We start from the raw sequence: 19,108 nt of genomic DNA on the forward strand, positions 1-19,108 counted from the left end.
AGTGCGATCACGAGGTGCCCAAGGGACCAGGTATAAGGCATCATGCAAAAAAAAAAAAAAGATATGTGTGTGTATGTATGTGTATATATATATATATATATGTATATATATATATATATATATACACATATATATATATCATATTAAATGAAGGGGGAAGTGCAGAGTGGAGACCCAAGGTCCAAGTGTTGGCCAATGGAGATCCCCTCATAGAGGGGTTTAGGAGAGGAGATGGGTTAATTAGGGTGTGAGGTAGTATCGATGAAAAACACAGCTTTCCCCCAGATCCTGGATGCTTCCTCCCCCCAACTACCATGATCCGAATTCTACTTTGCAGGGCTGGATAGGACAGAGGCTGTACACTGGTACATATGAGGGCTGGAGGTACAGGGAATCCAGGGTGGATGATACCTTCAGGACCAAGGGTGTGAGGGACGATGCTGGGAGAGTGGAGGGTGAGTGGGTTGGAAAGGGGGAACTGATTACAAGGATCCACATGTGACCTCTTCCCTGGGAGAGGGACAGCAGAGAAGGGGGGAAGGGAGACTCCGGATAGGGCAAGATATGACAAAATAATGATGTATAAATTACCAAGGGCACATTAGGGAGGGGGGAAAGGGGAAGGAGGGGAAAAAAAAGTTTTGGATTTCTTAAAAATAAAATATCTCTTCCAATGTGCATGATCTCAATCCTTTCCTGCTGTATCAGTGAGCACACACAAAATGACAAGCAGACAAAAGACACATTATCCCTCCCTTATCAGTAAAAAAAAAATCAAAACAAACCTGTTTGAAAATTAAAACAAAAAAGTTTTGCAAAAATAGTTGTTTTGGGACTCTAGCCCACACTAGAACAGACTTTCAGGTCCTACCTGGCTGGAGGGGGTGGGGGGTGGGGCTGCTCTCTGACCTCAGTATCACTCCCATTCCATCTGAAAGCTAGCCTCCTCCTAGCTCAGGCCTGGGGCCAGCCTGAGGCGGTGGGGGTGGAGGTGGGGGTGACTTCAGCCTTCCACTCCCTGACCCAGTTCCTGCCTGTGACCTTGCCCTGTGGGAGGGTACTGGACTCCAGGCTGCATGGTGTGGGTGGGCCACCTACCAGGCTGTTGACTCCTTTCTGATTAGCCCCAGCAAGGCGCAGGTCCTCCCTCCCACTCTCCCTGACTTCAGGTTCAATAAACATGCCCAGGGCCCAGCTAAAAACAAACAGTCCTAGTCTTACTAAAAGATAACAAGGTTATTCCCACTTCAGAATTATCCTTTGAAGCATAAGGAGGTGACAGGTCCAGAGAGCAGTCCAGAAAAAAACACTTTTGTTGTATTCTAACGAGTTCATAACTTGACATTTCAAACTCATCTCTAAATTACATTCCCAAATTATTAGTATTCTAGGCGAGATACAACTGATTAGTGTCATATATCATTGAGACAAGATCGCATTTACATAAGAATTCTAAAAGAAGTACTAAATTAATTGATACTACTGTTCAAAAAAAGAAAATTGTTATAACACATACTTGATTGACAGATTCCCAACTATGCTTATGGGAATCTGATAGTATATGAGAACAAGGTTGAACTTTTGGAGGACAATTTGGTTAATATTATAGTAGTATCAAAATATAAAAAGTGTATGTCCTTTAGCCTATGAATTACAGGTCTAAGAGCTTAGTAAGAGTTTAGTCTACAAAAAAGTCACAAGCATTAATAAAATATGCATGGACTTCTAAGTTCATTACTATTTGTAGAAGCTCTAGATTAGAAAGAACACCAAAGGCAAGAATAAAGGAGTAATTAACAAAATTATGGTAATGAAAAACTATGCAACCATTTAAAATGACATGAGTTGCATTTATTATCAAAAAAAATACTACCAATACTGTTGGGTAAAAAGGCAAATCATAGAACAACATGTGTTCTTTGATTTCAATTATTTAAAAGAATATATATCTGTATGTGCGTAGATGCACACGAATGTCTAGACATTAAAGTGTTACCAGTGGATAGCTCAGAGCACTGGAATTTCAGGCATGTTCTTACATTTTAAAAAATACTCAGACTAACTATATCTTAGTTATATTAGGGTACACCAACTACATATTAGCTTTACAAAACACATAAGGCTATGCTAATCAACGAAAGGAATTTATTAAATGAGATTATAAAGTATATTAAGAAAATGATAAAATAGACTAGTGATATAGAATCACTCAAAACATAACTTAAAAGGAAACTAAGCAACAACCATTTGATGTAGTCATCCAGTGTTCGCAAGGGTCCTAGTGGCTATGTGGTGGCCTGCGGTGTTAAACCACCAGCTGCTTCACAGGGGAGAGAGGTGCTTTCAGTCTCGGAAACCCACAGGGGCAGTTCTACCTTGTTCTCTAAGGTTGCTATAAGTCAGCACCACCAGCTGGCAGTGAGTGTTCTACACTCTAATAAAGATGAATCATGGGACATAATTTTGGCATGTGCGACAATGGGAAAAAGAAAGTACAGCTTTGAAATTAAGAGTCCTGAATTTATAACTTGACTTTTGCTACTGTCTACTTACATGACCTTGACTAAATTACTTCATTCCAAGGTTCAATTTCCTCATCCATAAAATAGGAATATCTATCATACTTTGAAGATTAGAGATAACGTACGTATAATACTAGTAAAGTATCTAGTAAATGGACATTCATGAACTTATTACTGTATGCACGCCATTCAATAAAGAGTAGCTGTGTTGTTTATAAATCAGGTTTCCGTTTTTCTCATTTTGTTTTCCATATTTTGAAGGCCTTTTTCTTGAAGTGTGATGCAGATTTGTTATTTAGGCAGTAGAGAGGTGCCTAAGTAAATCAACCATGTGAAGTCATTAAAACAAATGTAAGAATTTGATATACTTTATCTTACAAAAAGATTTATTATACTAGCCCTTTAAATAGCACTCCTTGAATAAGGTATATTTACTTCTAAATATATATATGAAACTTGGTGTTCTTGGTCTTCCAAAGCTTCCAATCTTTTTGCAGACACATTAATAATTTACTAATAGACCAAAGGATGTCCTCTGGTCTCTTCTGACCCAGTGATACTTAAAATTATCAATTTGAAGCACCTGCTAAGCAAAGTCTACTGTAAGGGCTGCTGCAAGTTTGACTTGGTAAAATCAGCTGCTTTTAAGATTTGTTTAAATAAGGTTTATGATTGTGTTAGGCTGGATTCACTAGAGGAGAAAAATCAGTGACATTTATAAATAAATAGATAGATAGATAGATAGAAAGAAACCGGCAATTCCTAAGTCCATGGTTGTAGGGGCTGACAAACCCAAAGTTAGCAGGTTTGATGGCAAGCTACTAATTCATGGGTTTTCAGGAGCTGGAAAATCACAAAATCTGTAGGTTAGGTGGCAAGCTGCTGACTCAGACACCAAGAATCAGGAGTCAGATTGCTTCCCGGAACATCCACATGTATTGCACGCACCACAAGGAATCTCCCCTTTTAACTGTACATCACCAAATGGAGGATGACTACGTAATACATGATCTGCCACACCACGGGAAATCGTGGCCTAGCCAAGCTGACACATACCATATATACTCATGTATAAGCCGAGTTTTCCAGCACATTTTCAATGCAGTTTTTGTGGTAAAATTCGGTGCCTTGGCTGATATTTAGGTCAGCTTATACTCGAGCATTTGCAGTAACTTTCATCAACACAGCGATTAAAGAGAAGAGTGGCAAGCAGTGCAAATTCTATGGGCCACACTTTACCAACGCGGCACTCCATAATCCTTTTAGGTAAAAAGAAAAAACAACTATGAGGAAGCTCCTAAACGGTGTTATAAGATCCAAACAGCACAAAATTTTAGAATTACAAATTCTACAGCTATCCAAATTAATCAAGGAAGTTAATTTATTAATTTCAGTTGGATTGTAAAACGCTCCACATGAAACCCAAAAGAAATAAAGAAAAACGACAGTTTGCTCTTCAGAAACATATCTGTTCTTATAAACTACTCTTTTACAGTTCTTTGGCCCACAAGATACATGACCTTTTATTTAAGTCTTAGAAGTGATTGAATAAATAAATTAAGCTATTAGTACAGGTCCTACCGAGCTATCTAGCCACGTTTCCCAAATGCAGTATGCTATTTATTACAACCAATCAAGAACTATTCTAAGTATAAAAGCAAATGTGATTTTTTAAATTTACAAAAAGAGTGAATGAAATAAAAGGATAAACAAGAAAGTAAGAGGATGGGGTGGTTGGGGGAACACTAAGGGCATGCAACAAAACAGCAAGGGGAGCAAAGCAATGAAGTCCCTGAGGAATCCCCAAAATAGACTTTCGGGCCAGGGTGTGGCACCCATCAGACTTGACCAGAAAATACTCCTAAAGGTCAACAAACAGACCTGGAACTATTTATAGGCTTGCCTGTTTTTTGCTGGTTTAAAAAAAAATGCTGTTTTGCTCTGTCATGTTTTTGTACTAATTCTTGTCTCTGCGTGTCTATCTAGATAAGATAGGCAGGATAACCAATCCGGAGGAAAAAATAATGGGATCAATGTGGGGGAACGGGACACGCAGGAGAGGGTGAGGGGGGAATTTAAGAAAGGGGGTGTCAACAACCCCAGGGACAAGGGAACAACAAGTGATCTAAAGTTAATGGCGAAGAGGGCATAGTATGCCTGGTGGGGTTTGATCAAAGGCAATGTAGCTGAGAGAAATTGCTGAAACCCGAATGAAGGCCAAAGACGATAGTGGAGCAAGAGGAAAGTAAAAGGAAATAGAGGAAAGAACTAGGAGGCACAGGACACGTATAGAGGTCTAAATACAGGCATGCACATATGCAAATTTATTTATATATAAAAATAGGGGAATATTTTTATCTAGGTACTTATATGTTAAGTTTTAAGGTAGCAGATGGACACTGGGCCTCTATTCAAGTATTCCCTCAACTCAAGAACACTTTTTTCTATAAATATAGTTAATATAGAATTACTTAATATACAAAGTAAAGTGATTTTTATCATAACACACATATACACATAAAATACAGATAATTTTTATAGCAAATGTCATAAACTCCCAGAGAAGTATGTCTGTTTTAATCTTCCATTGAATGTTGTAGATGAGGATATTCAGTATATGTCTTTAGGTGTGATGCTGTTTGAATATTGCATAAGAAAGAAAAGAGATTCCCAATGCAAGAACACTTTGTTCTAATAACCCGGCATTCTGTGATGCTCACATTTCATACATGATTGCTGAAGGCAAAATGGGTGCACAAACAAATGTGGTGAAGAAAGCTGTTGGTGTCCGGGGTAACAAAAGATATAGCATCTGGGGTTTTAAAGACTTGAAGATAAACAAGTGGCCATCTAGCTGAGAAGCAACAAAGTCCACATGGAAGAAGCATACCAGTCTGTGTGATCATGAGGTGTCGATGGGATCAGTTATCAGGCATCAAAGACCCAGAACAAAAAATCTTATCAATGTGAATGAGGCGGAGCGCAGAGTGGAGACCCACAGCCCATCTGTAGACAATCAGACATCCCTTAAAGAAGGGTCACAAGGAAGAGATGAGCCAGTCAGGGTGTAGTATAGCACCAATGAAACAATACAACTTTCCTCTAGTTCTTAAATGCTTCCTCCTCTGCCACTGTCATGACCCCAATTCTACCTTACAAATCTGGCTAGACCAGAGGATGTACACTGGTACAGGTAAGAACTGGAAACATAGGGAGTCCAGTTACCCCCTCAGGACCAATGAGAGTAGCTATACCAAGAGGGTAAGGGCAAGGTGGGGGCGGGGAGGGAGAACCGATCACAATGATCTACATAGAATCCCCTTCCTGGGGGATGGACAACAGAAAAGTGAGTCAAGGGAGACAATGATCAGTGTAAGACATGAAAAAAAAATTTATAAATTATCAAGGGTTAAATTACCAAGGGCACATGAGGGAGGGGGGAAAGGGGAGGGAGGGGGAAAAAAAAGAGGACCTGATGCAAGGGGCTTAAGTGGAGAGCAAATGCCTTGAGAATGATTGGGGCAGGGAATGTGCGGATGTGCTTTATACAATTGATGTATCTATTTGTATGGATTGTGATAAGAGTTGTATGAGTCCCTAATAAAATGTAAAAAAAGAAAAGAGGAGAAAAAAATGATTAGGGCAAAGACTGTACAGAAGTGCTTTATACAACTGATGTATGTATATGTATGAACTGTGATAAGAATTGTATGAGCCCCAATAAATTGTTAAAAAAAAATTATCAAGGGTTTAGGAGGGAAGGAGGAAAATGAGGAGCTGATACCAAGGGCTCAAGTAGAAAATTTTTTGAAAATTATAATGGCAAAAAATGTACAAAAATGTGTTTGACAGAATGGATATATGCACGGATTGTGATAAAAGCTGTATGAGCCCCCAGTAATATGATTTAAAAAAAGAGAGAGAGCGCAAAACTTAGGGAATTCAGGACAAACCCCTCAGGATCAACAAGGAGAGTAGCATTACCAGGAGAGGAAGGGGAAGGTGGGGGGAGAAAGGGGAAACCGATCACAATGTTCAATATATACCCCCTCCTGGTGGGGGGTAGGAGGGTGGACAGACAAAAGAAAAGTTTGTGAAGAGAGATATTGGTCGGTATAAGACATGAAAAAAAATTAAAAATAAATTATAACGGGTTCATTAGGGAGAGAGGGCGGGGGAGGGGAAAATGAGCTGATACCAAGGACTCAAGTGAAAGAAAATATTTTGAAAATGATGATGGTTAAAAAAAAAAGAATGATGACAACATAAGTACAAATGTGCTTGATACAATGGATGGATGGATGGATGGGTAAGGGCTGTAAGAGCCGCCAATAAAATGATTTAAAAAAAAAAGAATGGCGACTAATTCCTAATTCTTATTGGCTCACATCTCACTTTTCTTAATCAAACTAAACAGGCATAAAAACACATGTAATTTGTTTTAAAAAATTAGCTGCCAACTGTTTTTCTCCCTGTGTGCCTTTAAATTAAAAGCCACAAAACTGCTTTAAACTGATATAGAAGATACATTAAGCAAACACTATATTGCATATATATTGAAATTAAAATCTCCAATTCCATTGAATCACCATTTAAAAAGAGGTATCTTATAAAATGCAATCAACTCGTTTGGGTACGTTCACTTCTGCACGCTTATCTAGCTGGTGCCGCTGTATATCAAGTCACTATCTTGATGTGGGGAAAGCTACCCTAACAAGATTTGCATCACTCAGCAAATTGTGTCCTTGCATAGAAACTGAACAGAATCGAGTGCACATTAATATTCTGGATGAAAATGTTTTGTGCAGATAACATTCACTTAAATCGGCCTCTCATCATCCCAAGAATAAAGTGGTCGGAAGAGAAAAATCTAACTCAGGTACCAGAACCGTAAGCCAAAGAAGAGTACTTTTTTTGCAATTATATTATATCAGTTTGCATATTGTTTCTAGATAATTTAATTGATCATTTGTTTTGAAAATAAATTCAGAAATAGCATTTTAAGAAAAAGCCCAGTTACAATCCCATTTTTTTTTTTTTGGACAAGAAAGAAGGTTTTGGATTAACACAATTATACAACATTTATGTAATATAAACTTGTTTTACTATAAGGAGTTAAACAGAAATGAGAGAAAATATGGTATCAACCAAGTATTTATGCCTTTTTCTAGAACAATTGATCTTTATTAGGAAACTGGAGCCCTACTCCCAATAAATATCAACATTATCATGAAATATAACAATTATTGGCCAAATACTGAACTCCTGCAACCAAAACACACTTAGGGTTCTGGAAATCACAGTGTACACATACTACTATCACTTCTCACAAAAACAACAAAAACAACAACAACAAACCAGATCAGGTGTAGGGCTGAACTGGCTAAAAAAGAATTATTGTGTCACTGCTTTAAGAATGCCACGGAGCACTTTATAACTCATTAATTGCACGTTTTCCTTAGGAGGGAAACAAGGTCCTCTTTCAGTCACATAGGCATAAGGAAACCTCAAAACCCACAGGCCATCAGGTGGGAGAGTGATTTCTTGTTTCTCTGGATAAAATACTGGGCATGGTGGTGGGCCTGGTTGAACCTGAAAAACAAAACAAGTTAATATGTATGGATTATAGTAAGAGTTGTACAAGCCCCCAGTAAAATGATTAAAAACACAAACAAAAAACTCCTGAAAGATAAATACCCTCAACAAATAGGTTCAAAGACGGCATAAGATTAATCAGGTCTGGGTGCACTCCTAGCTTTAACTACTACCCTACTTTTCTGTAGGATTTTAACTTCAAATTCTATTTCTGAGCCAAATGACTTTACATACTGATTTACATACCCACAATTAAAAAAAATGAAATAGTAGTTATAGAACATATCTAAAATTAAGATCCATTTAGCTGAAGCCAAAGCGGGTGAACAAGTAAATGTGGTGAAGAAAGCTGATGGTGCCCGGCTATCAAAAGAGATAGTGTCTGGGGTCTTAAAGGCTTGAAGGTAAACAAGCGGCCATCTAGCTCAGAAGCAACAAAACCCACATGGAAGAACACACCAGCCTGTGTGATCACGTGGTCCCAAAGGGATCAGTTATCAGGTATCAAAGAACAAAAAATCATATCATTGGCTGCACACCTCCATGATACAACCGCCGAAGACAAACGGGTGCATAAGCAAATGTGGTGAAGAAAGCTGATGGTGCCCAGCTATCAAAAGAGATAGTGTCTGGGGGTCTTAAAGGCTTGAAGGTAAACAAGTGGCCATCTAGCTCAGAAGCAATAAAGCCCACATGGAAGAAGCACACCAGCCTGTTCAATCACGAGGTGCCAAAGGGACCAGATATAAGGCATCATGCAAAAAAAAATTATATTTATATATATACCATAGTGAATGAAGGGGGAAGGGCAGAGTAGAGACCCAAAGCCCATTTGTTGGCCACTGGAGATCCCCTCACAGAGGGGTTTAGGAGAGGAGATGGGTCAGTCAGGGTGCGATGTAGCACCGATGAAGAACACAGCTTTCCCCCAGATCCTGGATGCTTCCTCCCCCCAACTACCATGATCCGAATTCTACCTTGCAGGGCTGGATAGGGCAGAGGTTGTACACTGGTGCATATGGGAGCTGGAGGCACAGGGAATCCAGGGTGGATGATACCTTCAGGACCAGGGGTGTGAGGGGCGAGGCTGGGAGAGTGGAGGGTGAGTGGGTTGGAAAGGGGGAACTGATTACAAGGATCCACATGTGACCTCCTCCCTGGGAGATGGACGGCAGAGAAGCGGGGGAAGGGAGACTCCGGATAGGGCAAGATATGACAAAATAACAATCTGTGGATTATCAAGGGCTAATGAGGGAGGGGGCAGTGGGGAGGGAGGGGAAAAAAAAGAGGACCTGATGCAAAGGGCTTAAATAGAGAGCAAATGCTTTGAAAATGATTAGGGCAAAGAATGTACAGATGTGCTTTATATAATTGATGTATGTATATGTATGAACTGTGATAAGAGTTGTATGAGCCCCTAATAAAATGTAAAAAAGAAAATCCATTTAGCAAAAGAATCCAAACCAAACATTAACATTTTTTTCTTTTTGGGGGGTGGGTAGGGGGGATGTGTGTGTACGTCAAGTTTCTTACCTGAGGCATTAGTATGATCTGCAAAGGAGCATCAGGAACCACTACAAAAAGCCTCATAAGCTGAGCATAATGTGGCTTCAGCCCTCGCCCCTGAGACGATGGCAGGATATATAAAGGCATATCACTGTTGAGGGCTTTTAAAGCTGACTCCTTTGGCCCGCTCCCCATTACTTTCATTATTTTGTCAGGTCCTGAACACATGAATCGTCGGCCTCGGGAGTCTTCGTACTCAAAGCCCACAAAAGCTCGAGCTATGTCATCCCTCCGCCTTCCCCTTCCCATCACCACTGCACTTCTCTTTCCAGGGATGGCCTTATTTGGAGCAGGCCATGAATTTGTGTCTAAATCTCCTTCATCTTCAGCTCTGGTCCTGATGACAATGTCCCAAGGCATAAGATAGTTTGTTCCTGGAATGAAGCCCTGTTGGTCCAAACCTGTATGAAAGTTATAGGATTTAGCAGGGCCTAGTTTAACCAAAGACCAGCTGGAGAATTTGGGTAGAAGGCCTTTAGGGCAATTTGAATGTAGCATGCCTGGCAGATATTCAACTGTAGATGCCTGCCTATCGACTAAGTTTGGTCTCTTCTCAGTTTTTACTTCTCCTTGACCGTGAACTTCTGGGTTGTCTCCTCCTGCTTGTGGGTCAGCGGGATAGGTGCCGAGGCTGTCTGTGGACTGGCCTAAACTCAAAGCTAAGCTCAGGCTTGTGCTCTCCCCTTGGGTTTGAGGTTCTTTTTCTTTAAGTTTATCAGCATCTGCATCTGCAGGGGCAGGAGAGGACTCATTTTTGGCAGGAGCAGGATCTGGAGTACTTGGTTCAAATATTGGGAAATTGATATGATCCAATTTTCCACAGCATTTTTCTTCTAGGAGCTATGGAGAAAGAAACAAAACAAAAATGTCAGCTTTTCATTTAAGATAGGCCCATTTTCAGTTTAAAAGGGAAAAAGCAACAACAACCAAGGTATCAGCTAAAAAGAACATGGAAGGAACTGTCATTTACACGTCATACGGCAAAATAACTTGCCTTTTAAGGTATTTTGCTTTTGAAAAATATGTATTGTTACTCAGACGGTATTTAGCCAAAAGAGAGGGGGAAAGAGGAAGAGGGACTAGGTGGCACCTACTTGATAGAAGTCATAGTTTGCTGCCTTGATATCAAAGGGATCGTCTCGAGGTGCTTGCTTCCTTCCACAGTTACAGGCGCCAGTGGATCGAGCTCGGCTATTGTGATACAGCACTGGAGGATTCCTATCAGCCTCTGGTTTTTCTCCTAGAAAATGTAAAAGTCATGATTAATTTCAAAAACACAAAGTGTGAGATTTTACTTTGCATTCTGCAACATCTAACCTCCCCAATTTTCCATATAGTGCTTTGGAGATACAAAGAAAAACACAAAAGCCTTAACTAAACATACATAATAAAAGATGCCAATGAAATAAGTAATTTACCTTTTTGATCCAAAATTACAAGGCTTCTATAAGCGAATTTCTCATCTGACTACCATCCTCATGGTTAGTTCAACAAATCCTCCATAGTAAAAATGTTAATATGACATTACTGAAACTTTGTACTATTTAACAGTTCTCTTGTGCTAATCTATTAGAATTCATTCTTTAAATGCATGACAGTAATTAGTAGCTATAGCTGGTATTTTTCTTTTACAGAAAGCCACATTTAATGCCCTATAGAAGGGAACCGATTACAGGGATCTACATATAACCTCCTCCCTGGGGGGACAGACAACAGAAAAGTGGGTGAAGGGAGACGTCGGACAGGGAAAGATATGACAAAATAATAATTTATAAATTATCAAGGGCTCATGAGGGAGGAGGGAGCAGAGAGGGAGGGGAAAAAAAGAGGACCTGATGCAAAGGGCTTAAGTGGAGAGCAAATGCTTTGAAAATGATGAGGGCAAAGAATGTATGGATGTGCTTTACACAACTGATGTATATATGGATTGTGATAAGAGTTGTATGAGTGCCTAATAAAACGTTTAAAAAATATAATGCCCTATAAAATTTTCTTTTAAAAATATCAGCACAGGGAGGGGGAGGGGGAAAAAAGGAAAATGAGCGATTCCAGGAACCCATGTGGAAGGTGAATTTTGAGAATGACGAGGGCAACGAATGTATAAGGGTGCTTTACTCAATTGATGCATGTATGGATTGTGATGAGTTGTATGAGCCCCAATAAAATGATGTATTAAAAAAAGTCAGCACACAGAAAACAAATGATCTTAAACCAAGAATAAGAACACAATTCGACACTGACCAGAAAAAGGTTAAGAAACACACGATAAAATCAACAGATGTGAAGATGGCGACTAATTAAAGCTAAGTATGAAAAAAAAAGAACACAATTCAAAGTCTTAACGTCAAATGCTGAGAAAATGTTAGCTACCTGATTTAGGTAATGAGTGAAATTTATGTACACAGTGTTGATCGGTTAAACTCCTCTCCTCACACAGCTGATGGCCATTACTCCAAAATTGGTAGCAGTCCTCATGTAACTGCATAGCATATTTGTGAAAAGCCGGCCCCCTAGCATGCTGGCTGTATACTCGAAGAGCCTGTGCAAGCTGATTCTTATGGACAGTCATGGTGTAATTATGAGGCAAATTTGACTGGTAGGCACTGTGGGCCATCGGTAAAGCTTTTTGGCACCGGTTTTCTGAGAATTTGGTGTCAATATCCAAAAACCCTTCCAAGACTTTAATACTGCTTAAAATCTTAGATGTTAGTTCCCCTGTGGGAGATGCCACGTCCTCCTCTTTCCCATCAATAGCCACTTCATACAGTTTGGCAGCTGCTGAAATCCATTTCTGGTAAGTGGGAAGTTCGAAATGAGAGGGCTGTGGGTTTCTGCCCACACTGTCGTCAAAACCTTTCTTGCTCAGGACTAACTCCACATGCTGCCATAGGAATTCCCGAAGAGTGAAATCCACGAGCTGGCCTGAAGAACTAGAACTGCTGCTGTCGATGTGGAAGGAAAGCTGTTGTCGGTTGTGCTGTCTCATGACCTGGTGTCGCCTGGGTCCAGAAAGAGGTGTAGGCACCAACAAAGATTCCGAATCCTTCACAGTGCAATGACTCCTTAGTTGGTCCAGCAACATGCCTATGGGGTCCTCCTCCTGGCTCCCAGGGACTATGTATACAAACGCTTGGTTGGCGGGCACAGTGAAGAGGCAGTTGATGCTCTGATTAGTCAAGACACGACTCTTCCGGAAGATTCTATAGATTTGGTCCTCCAGGGCGTGCTGTAGTCTCCTTTTAGGAGAATGTTTTTTGGGCTTGTCTGGGTGAGCTGGGTCTTGGCTTCGCGGGGGCTCCACTTTGAGGGCTCCGTTGAGTTGAAAAAGGAAAAGGAGTCTAGGTGGGCAGGGTCGGCAGTTCAGCTTCCAATCTTTGCCAACGGGACAATCTTTAATGGCTGTTTTGAGGAGGGGCAGTACTTTCTGCCTCAGCCCATCCAGGGCTCTGAAGACCCGATCATAGGTAATGTCAAAGGAGCAGGTGGGGTGGACCAGAAGCAGGATATGACAGACCGAAAAGAGATAAAGGAGACTGAGACACTGCAGCTTCTCTTGATGCTTCCAGAACTCGTGCGCTTCTGCATGAGGTAAAGAGAGGCCCCCTCCAGCTTCTCCACTTTGAAGGGCCCGGCAAGCCTGGAGAAGCTGTGAATTGTCGCAGATGGAGGTGAGAAGGAGATAAAGAACTTTGCTTTCCTGGTTGTAATAGGCTTGCAGGAGGCTGTAGTCCTGGGTGCCCGCCTCCGGTGGGTTCCCCTCGGTCGTCGCGGCGGCTGCACCTCCCCGAGCGGCATCACCGGTGCCGGGGTCTCCGGCTCCCCCTGCTTCCCCGACGGCGCCAACCTCGGCCTTGACCCCAGGTTCCGGGTCCCCAGGATCTTGGTGGCGAAAGAGAGGAAAGACCTGCCGGTCACACACCGTGTTCACGAGCGAGAACTTCTCCGAAGTCAGGCGCAGCGCCGTCTTGCCGAAGATACCCACGACGCAGATCTCATCCTCGCGCCACGGAGGCTCCGCGCCGCCGGCCGCGCGCTCGCCGCCCTCCGCGGGGGCCCCTGCGGGGCTGTCCGAGCCCGCAGAGCCAGCGGCGCCCATCAGAAACTCGCGCAGGCTGACAGGACCGGCCATGGTGCACCGCCTTTCCCAGCGCCCTTCCGGTGGTCCCCCTGCAAACGCGGCCGGCTTCCGTCCGCCGCTGAAGTCCTTCCGCCGGCGCCTGGAGGCCCGCGGTCGCCGCCCTTTGGGTTCCGCCTGCTCCTCCGGTCCGGTCCTGGCTTGTTTGGGGACAAGGTTTCCCAGGCCTGTGCAGAGCTGGTTTAGGAATCTGCTTTAAGATCCTCTTCCATGTGAAACTGCAGGATTGGAGTTTGGGTGGGGGTGCTCGTTAGGTGCCGGCGAGGCGGTTCTGACCCGCAGCGGTGCCGCCGGTCCTGCGCCATCCTCCCCATCCTTCTTGGGTTGGACAGCCCGGATTGCAGCCACCGCGTCGGTCCGTCTGCTCATGGGGCTTCTCCTTTTGCGCCGCCTCTCTACTTTGCCAAAGAGATATGAGGTCTTCCCCCAGGGATTGGTCTCTCCTGACACCATGTGCCCAAAGCATGGGGCACAGGCTCACCCTCCTGACGCTCAGCAACATTCTCGCTGAGCTTTGTCCGTTTGGCAGTCCGCGGCCCTTCCATTGTTCTTCGCCAACACCACAATTCAAGATTTCATGTCGGTGTCGGAAGTTTGAATAGTTGAACTTATTTATAAAATACTCCGGACTTTAATGTAGGAACAGAATGACAGCATTTGTGTTGATTGATTTGTTACTTGCGATGTGAAATGATGGCAATACAATAATGTGATCAAACAATGAAAAAGTTACTCTGTGCCTGTGTGCTAAATTCTCATCAAGAATTACCGCATTTCATCCTCAAAGGAAAGTTGGGGCACTACGGTGTAGTAGTGGTGTTTTTAATATATTAAGTCATATTGGGTGTTCAAACACAAAGGGGCTTCACTAGGTTCGTGAGAAAATGGAATCGAAAGATAGTTGAATTTTTCCATGAACTTAAAAAAACCACTACATATTTTTCTTAACCAACTCTTATTTTCTAACAATTTTGAAAGTTTCCAAAATCTCACTGCCATCTAGTCAATTCTGGCTCATATCAATCCTGCAGGGCAGTAGTATTGCAGGGTGGGTTTCCAAGTCTACAAGACTAGAAAGCCTCATCTTTGTCCCGTGTTAGAAAGATTAGGAGTTGGTTTTTTTGGGTTGTATTTTTATACATTTTGTCTGCTTGCTCTTTACTTTTTCTTCTTCTATACTTTTGCATGTTCCAATTATATCAATCTTCTGAATCAACTAAAATAAAAATTTCATTTATCTACCTAGGTTATATCATGATCCTCTTCATGTAGATTTTGAACTATTTTCACTAAGTGAGTTTATTGATGTAAGAAGTAGACAAGTAGGTATTTCTTGGTGAAAAGACTGTGCTACACAGGAAATGGGGGAGGCTTCTAAGATGTTTGCCTTTTTGTCATTTACATGAGTTTGCTTTATAACTGGTTTGTTTATATACTTATTTTGTGTACTTTTTGATAATGTTACATTTCCAGTAAAAGGAGTTAAAAAAAAGAAAGAAAAATCAAAGGATTTTATGACTTTATTTTAAAAAAATCCAGTTGCATCTTGGTTGTTTATTTTCTCTGGCTGTCATTCAGTCCCAAAGCAGCCATTGAAAGCATCTGAGAAGCAATAGTTGAATGAAGCCATAACATTTATAGGGTTCTCAAAGGGATACAGAATGAAAAATAATAAAAGATTCAAGCGAGAACACATTTTAATACTGATAAAGTAGCAATAGCAGCTTTGCAAATTTTTTTACAAATGTTTCTTGATAGGATTTTTATAACATTTTTCTTATGAACCTTTATGCCACAAGAATGATCAAATTGTTTAAATGGCACAGTGAATATTGTGCTTTTGAATATTATCAACATTATATTTGCCTCATAAAGTATTATTGTATTAAAATACTTTGTCTCACGTATCATTACCTCTTCTTACATAATATAAATATAACTAGCAGGTTAAAAAATGCAGGTTTTTCTTTTTGCTAGAAGCAGATGTCTCTTAACTTCATTGTTAAATTTATATCTATATGTGCATTGTAAACATAATGTGGATCTTATAAACAGGACTGCCTCATTATGTGATAAACATTGACCCTAGGTCTGCTTTCTAACTTGGTGACGATGCTTTTTGTCATTTCGGAGGAGTATTTATTATGTCAAAATGCAGACATTTCTAGGAACTTCTTAAATTACCTTTTTAGCCTAACCTCATTGGGGACATTTTAAGGTTACTAGCTATGTAGCTGCTTCCTGGAAGGCCAACTATACACACAGAGCAACTCTGGTGAAAGTTTGTCTCTTATCCATGAGGAGCGTCATCCTTACTTTCGAAGCCGCAGAAGAGGTTATCGATATCAAAGTGAAGCCTGTGATGTCAGGCGTATTCACCCTAAAGAGGTCCCATTCCTCCACGATAAGTAACGCACATGTGACAGGCACCCTGACCAGAACCACAGCAACGCACATTGTTGGGCAGATTCTTGTGGCAAGCTGGAGGCTTCTCGGATTTTTAGGGGAGCTTTGGCTGACAAAGTTGACCAATAAAACACAGGATACTCAGTTACATTTGATATTCACATAAACAATGAATAATTTTTCAAAATATAAATATGTCCCATACAATATTGGATACATACTTATCCAAACACATATTCACTGTTTAATAAGATGTATTTGTACTGAGGCATTATTTGTTTATACAAAATTGAAATTTGAATTCCATATATTTTTATTTGCTAAGTCAGGCAACCTTAGGCTGGCAAGAAGAACTCAAAACCAGTGAGGTATGCATTAGATTACTGTTTCTGAATCCACAGGCTGGTGAGGACAAGGAGAAAGGTCTTGCAGGGAGCCTGCTTGGATCTCCGGGAATCGTCAGGGCATGGTGGGTGATATCTGGCTCAATACCTGTATTTGTCTGCATACATCTGGGCAGCAGATATAAAATGACAGAATATTTTAGACCTCACTGAGCCAAACAGTACTTACTGCATAAGGTGCTAGAAATGATACATTCTAGTTTTTAGGTCACTTTGAGTCTTTTATTACTAATTCTTTTTGAAAAGTAGTTGAATTTGGACAGGGTCTTACCTCTTAATTACAATAAAAAGAATTAATATCAAAAGGGTCTTGATAATTGATCAAACTCTCAGTGTAGCACCTTATAAATGCATGAGCCTTATGAGTGAAAATATATTTCCTTTCAATCATCCAATAAAAGCCCCTTCAGAGTTAAGGACATTAGTGAGGCTGTTACCTTCCTCTACTATTTCCAAGATAAACATGAACCAGTCTGTTTTCCTCATGCCAGATCATATCTAGATAGTACACACTAGTTCTCTCTCCAAACTCAATTGTCTAATTCCAGGGCCAATATGATTTTGGAGATTCTGTTTTCCCATCTGGTTATTTTACAGATCATGCAAACTAGAAAAATATCCAGATACCCACTTTTTACCACAGTTTGTGTAGGGTCCATTTACTGTATACAATTCTGCGCATGGAGCTATATCTCAGTATGTGATGTTGCTATAATAATTTTTCCATACCCTCAAAAAGAAACAACAACAACAAAAAAGGGGTTTGGAGTGGTTTTTCTCTTTATGGCTTATGGAGCTTCTCCTGGAGTCAGGATGAGTTGATATCAGTTTTGTTCATCAAAGCTGCCTGTGGTAGGTGGCAGAATTGGAGTTGGGCTTCTGGGATGAGCCAGCTGTGAAAATAAAAATTCCACTTAGAATGTGAAGTAGGTTCCTATGGCTGATATAATTTTTCTTCCTTACAAACAGAACCTAGATTTTACAGGACAGCAAAAGCCACATTGCAGCCTCTCAGTAGAAGTTCCTGAATTGGGCTTCTCTAAAGCAGCTCGATGACAGGGCTTAGTAGACATGCCCTATGCCTTCCTGCCTTCTCTTGCCTGGAATGTACACATGAGGCTTCAGAAAGTGTAGCCATTTGGACCTCAAGGATGGAAGAGCTGTGATGACATGGATGCTGATGATACGGTGGAGTTTCTGTACGTCTGTGGTCTATCTACTGCCCAAAGGAAAGAACCAAAAGCGTTTGTTGGTTAAGCCATTAGCCAGGTTGTTGTACCTGCAGTGAAATGCGTAATCCAAACTGATGCAGCTGCTTCTGAATGAGAGGAAAAGATGCAGCCTGAGAGCTAAGCGGGAAAAAGCAGCCTATATTTAACAACAATCTTTACTAGACCTTTTTCTAGGAAATAAGTTAAGGAGCACAATGTACAGTGTTCCTTTTTGTCTGTAATTTTTGCTATTCGATAGATTGGTTTACTATTTACTGTATTTTCAGCATACCCACTTCACTCTATTAACTCTGGGGGAGGGCAGGGAGGACAAAGATCTTGGAGCTGTCCTTCACAACCTGTGGAATTACCAAAGACCTGGATTTCTGTGGCTCTGCCTGTCCTTCTGGATGCTTCCTCCAGAAGTAGGAGCCTGGTGACACTTCCAGAGAAGGCCGTGCTGTGTCCAGGAGGGAAACCCAGCTGCCAGCAGCAGGCACTGATTCTAGAGTCCGGGAACGAGACAAGGGCAGTGCTGGGGGGTGGGGCAAACAGCTGTGGCGACTATGGCACAGGCAGTGGGGTGTGGAGTGCCCACCGCCAGAGGGAAAAGGACATATAAGCTTCAGAGACAGAGGCCTTCGGCCCCAGCACCTCAGAAGGTGGATACTCCTCACAGGTCTAATACTGGAGGCTATCGGGACGGTGACTGAGACACGTAGGGTTTAGAAGAAATCATAGCCAGGTCAGCTGACCCAGTGGGTTGGGGTGTGCCAGTCACACAGTAATCGACAAAGACAAAATTATCGAGACTTTTTCCCAGATCCCTGCGTGCTCTGACTCCTTTCTACTCCTATCACGATCCTGTGTTTCACCACAGTGCCTCTTGCCACAGAGGCTAGCCATGACCCTTTCCTTCCAGCCTGCCATGGGGCCTCACACATACTGTACTTCTTCTCCCTGATCGCCATAGCAGGCCCTCCCCCAGACTCCACAGGCTCCTTCCCAGGAATCCCCATTCGTTTTCAACCCTCACCAAGCAGCATCACTTCCTAAAAGAATCCAACCCTAGATTGTCTAGGTTACATCAAATTGCTGTAAGTTCTCACAAAATCCTGTTCCTTTCCTTTAGAGTACTTGTGATATGTAAAATTATGCAAAAACATGATTACCATATATACTCGAGTATAAGCTAACCCGAATATCAGCGGAGGCACCTAACTTTACAACAAAAACTACATTAAAAATGTGCTGTAAAACTCGGCTTGT

General features: G+C 41.5%; 2 protein-coding genes across 2 annotated transcripts in view; both read right to left on the reverse strand.

The window, feature by feature from the left end:
• Nucleotides 1-3,603: 3,603 nt before the first annotated feature.
• Nucleotides 3,604-14,159, reverse strand: SMG8 (SMG8 nonsense mediated mRNA decay factor). The gene is made up of 4 exons (XM_075561514.1): nucleotides 12,054-14,159; nucleotides 10,778-10,923; nucleotides 9,651-10,523; nucleotides 3,604-8,114 (listed from the first exon to the last, which is right to left on the reverse strand). The coding sequence occupies exons 1-4, from the start codon at nucleotides 13,810-13,812 to the stop codon at nucleotides 7,917-7,919; spliced, it is 2,976 nt and encodes a 991-aa protein (XP_075417629.1). The 5' UTR covers nucleotides 13,813-14,159; the 3' UTR covers nucleotides 3,604-7,916.
• A 1,161-nt stretch (nucleotides 14,160-15,320) lies between these two features.
• The window catches only part of PRR11 (proline rich 11), a 30,301-nt gene continuing 26,513 nt past the window's right edge, over nucleotides 15,321-19,108 (reverse strand). The window contains exon 10 of the mRNA XM_075561515.1: nucleotides 15,321-17,521. Within this exon, the coding sequence (XP_075417630.1) occupies nucleotides 17,453-17,521 (69 nt within the window). The 3' untranslated portion in view covers nucleotides 15,321-17,452. The remainder of the gene's footprint in view (nucleotides 17,522-19,108) is intronic.

This window comes from Tenrec ecaudatus, chromosome 10 (assembly GCF_050624435.1).
Source record: "Tenrec ecaudatus isolate mTenEca1 chromosome 10, mTenEca1.hap1, whole genome shotgun sequence".
NCBI lineage: Eukaryota > Metazoa > Chordata > Mammalia > Afrosoricida > Tenrecidae > Tenrec > Tenrec ecaudatus.

Bases quoted from the DNA above. Each gene is read 5' to 3' on its own strand.
- SMG8 (XM_075561514.1), bottom strand. From the start codon at position 13,812: ATGGCCGGTCCTGTCAGCCTGCGCGAGTTTCTGATGGGCGCCGCTGGC. The intron at 10,924-12,053 runs GTAGCTAACATT...TACATTTTCTAG, and splicing joins TCACTCATTACCTAAATCAG to GAGAAAAACCAGAGGCTGAT. The intron at 8,115-9,650 runs GTAAGAAACTTG...TTTGTTTTTCAG, and splicing joins AGATCATACTAATGCCTCAG to GTTCAACCAGGCCCACCACC.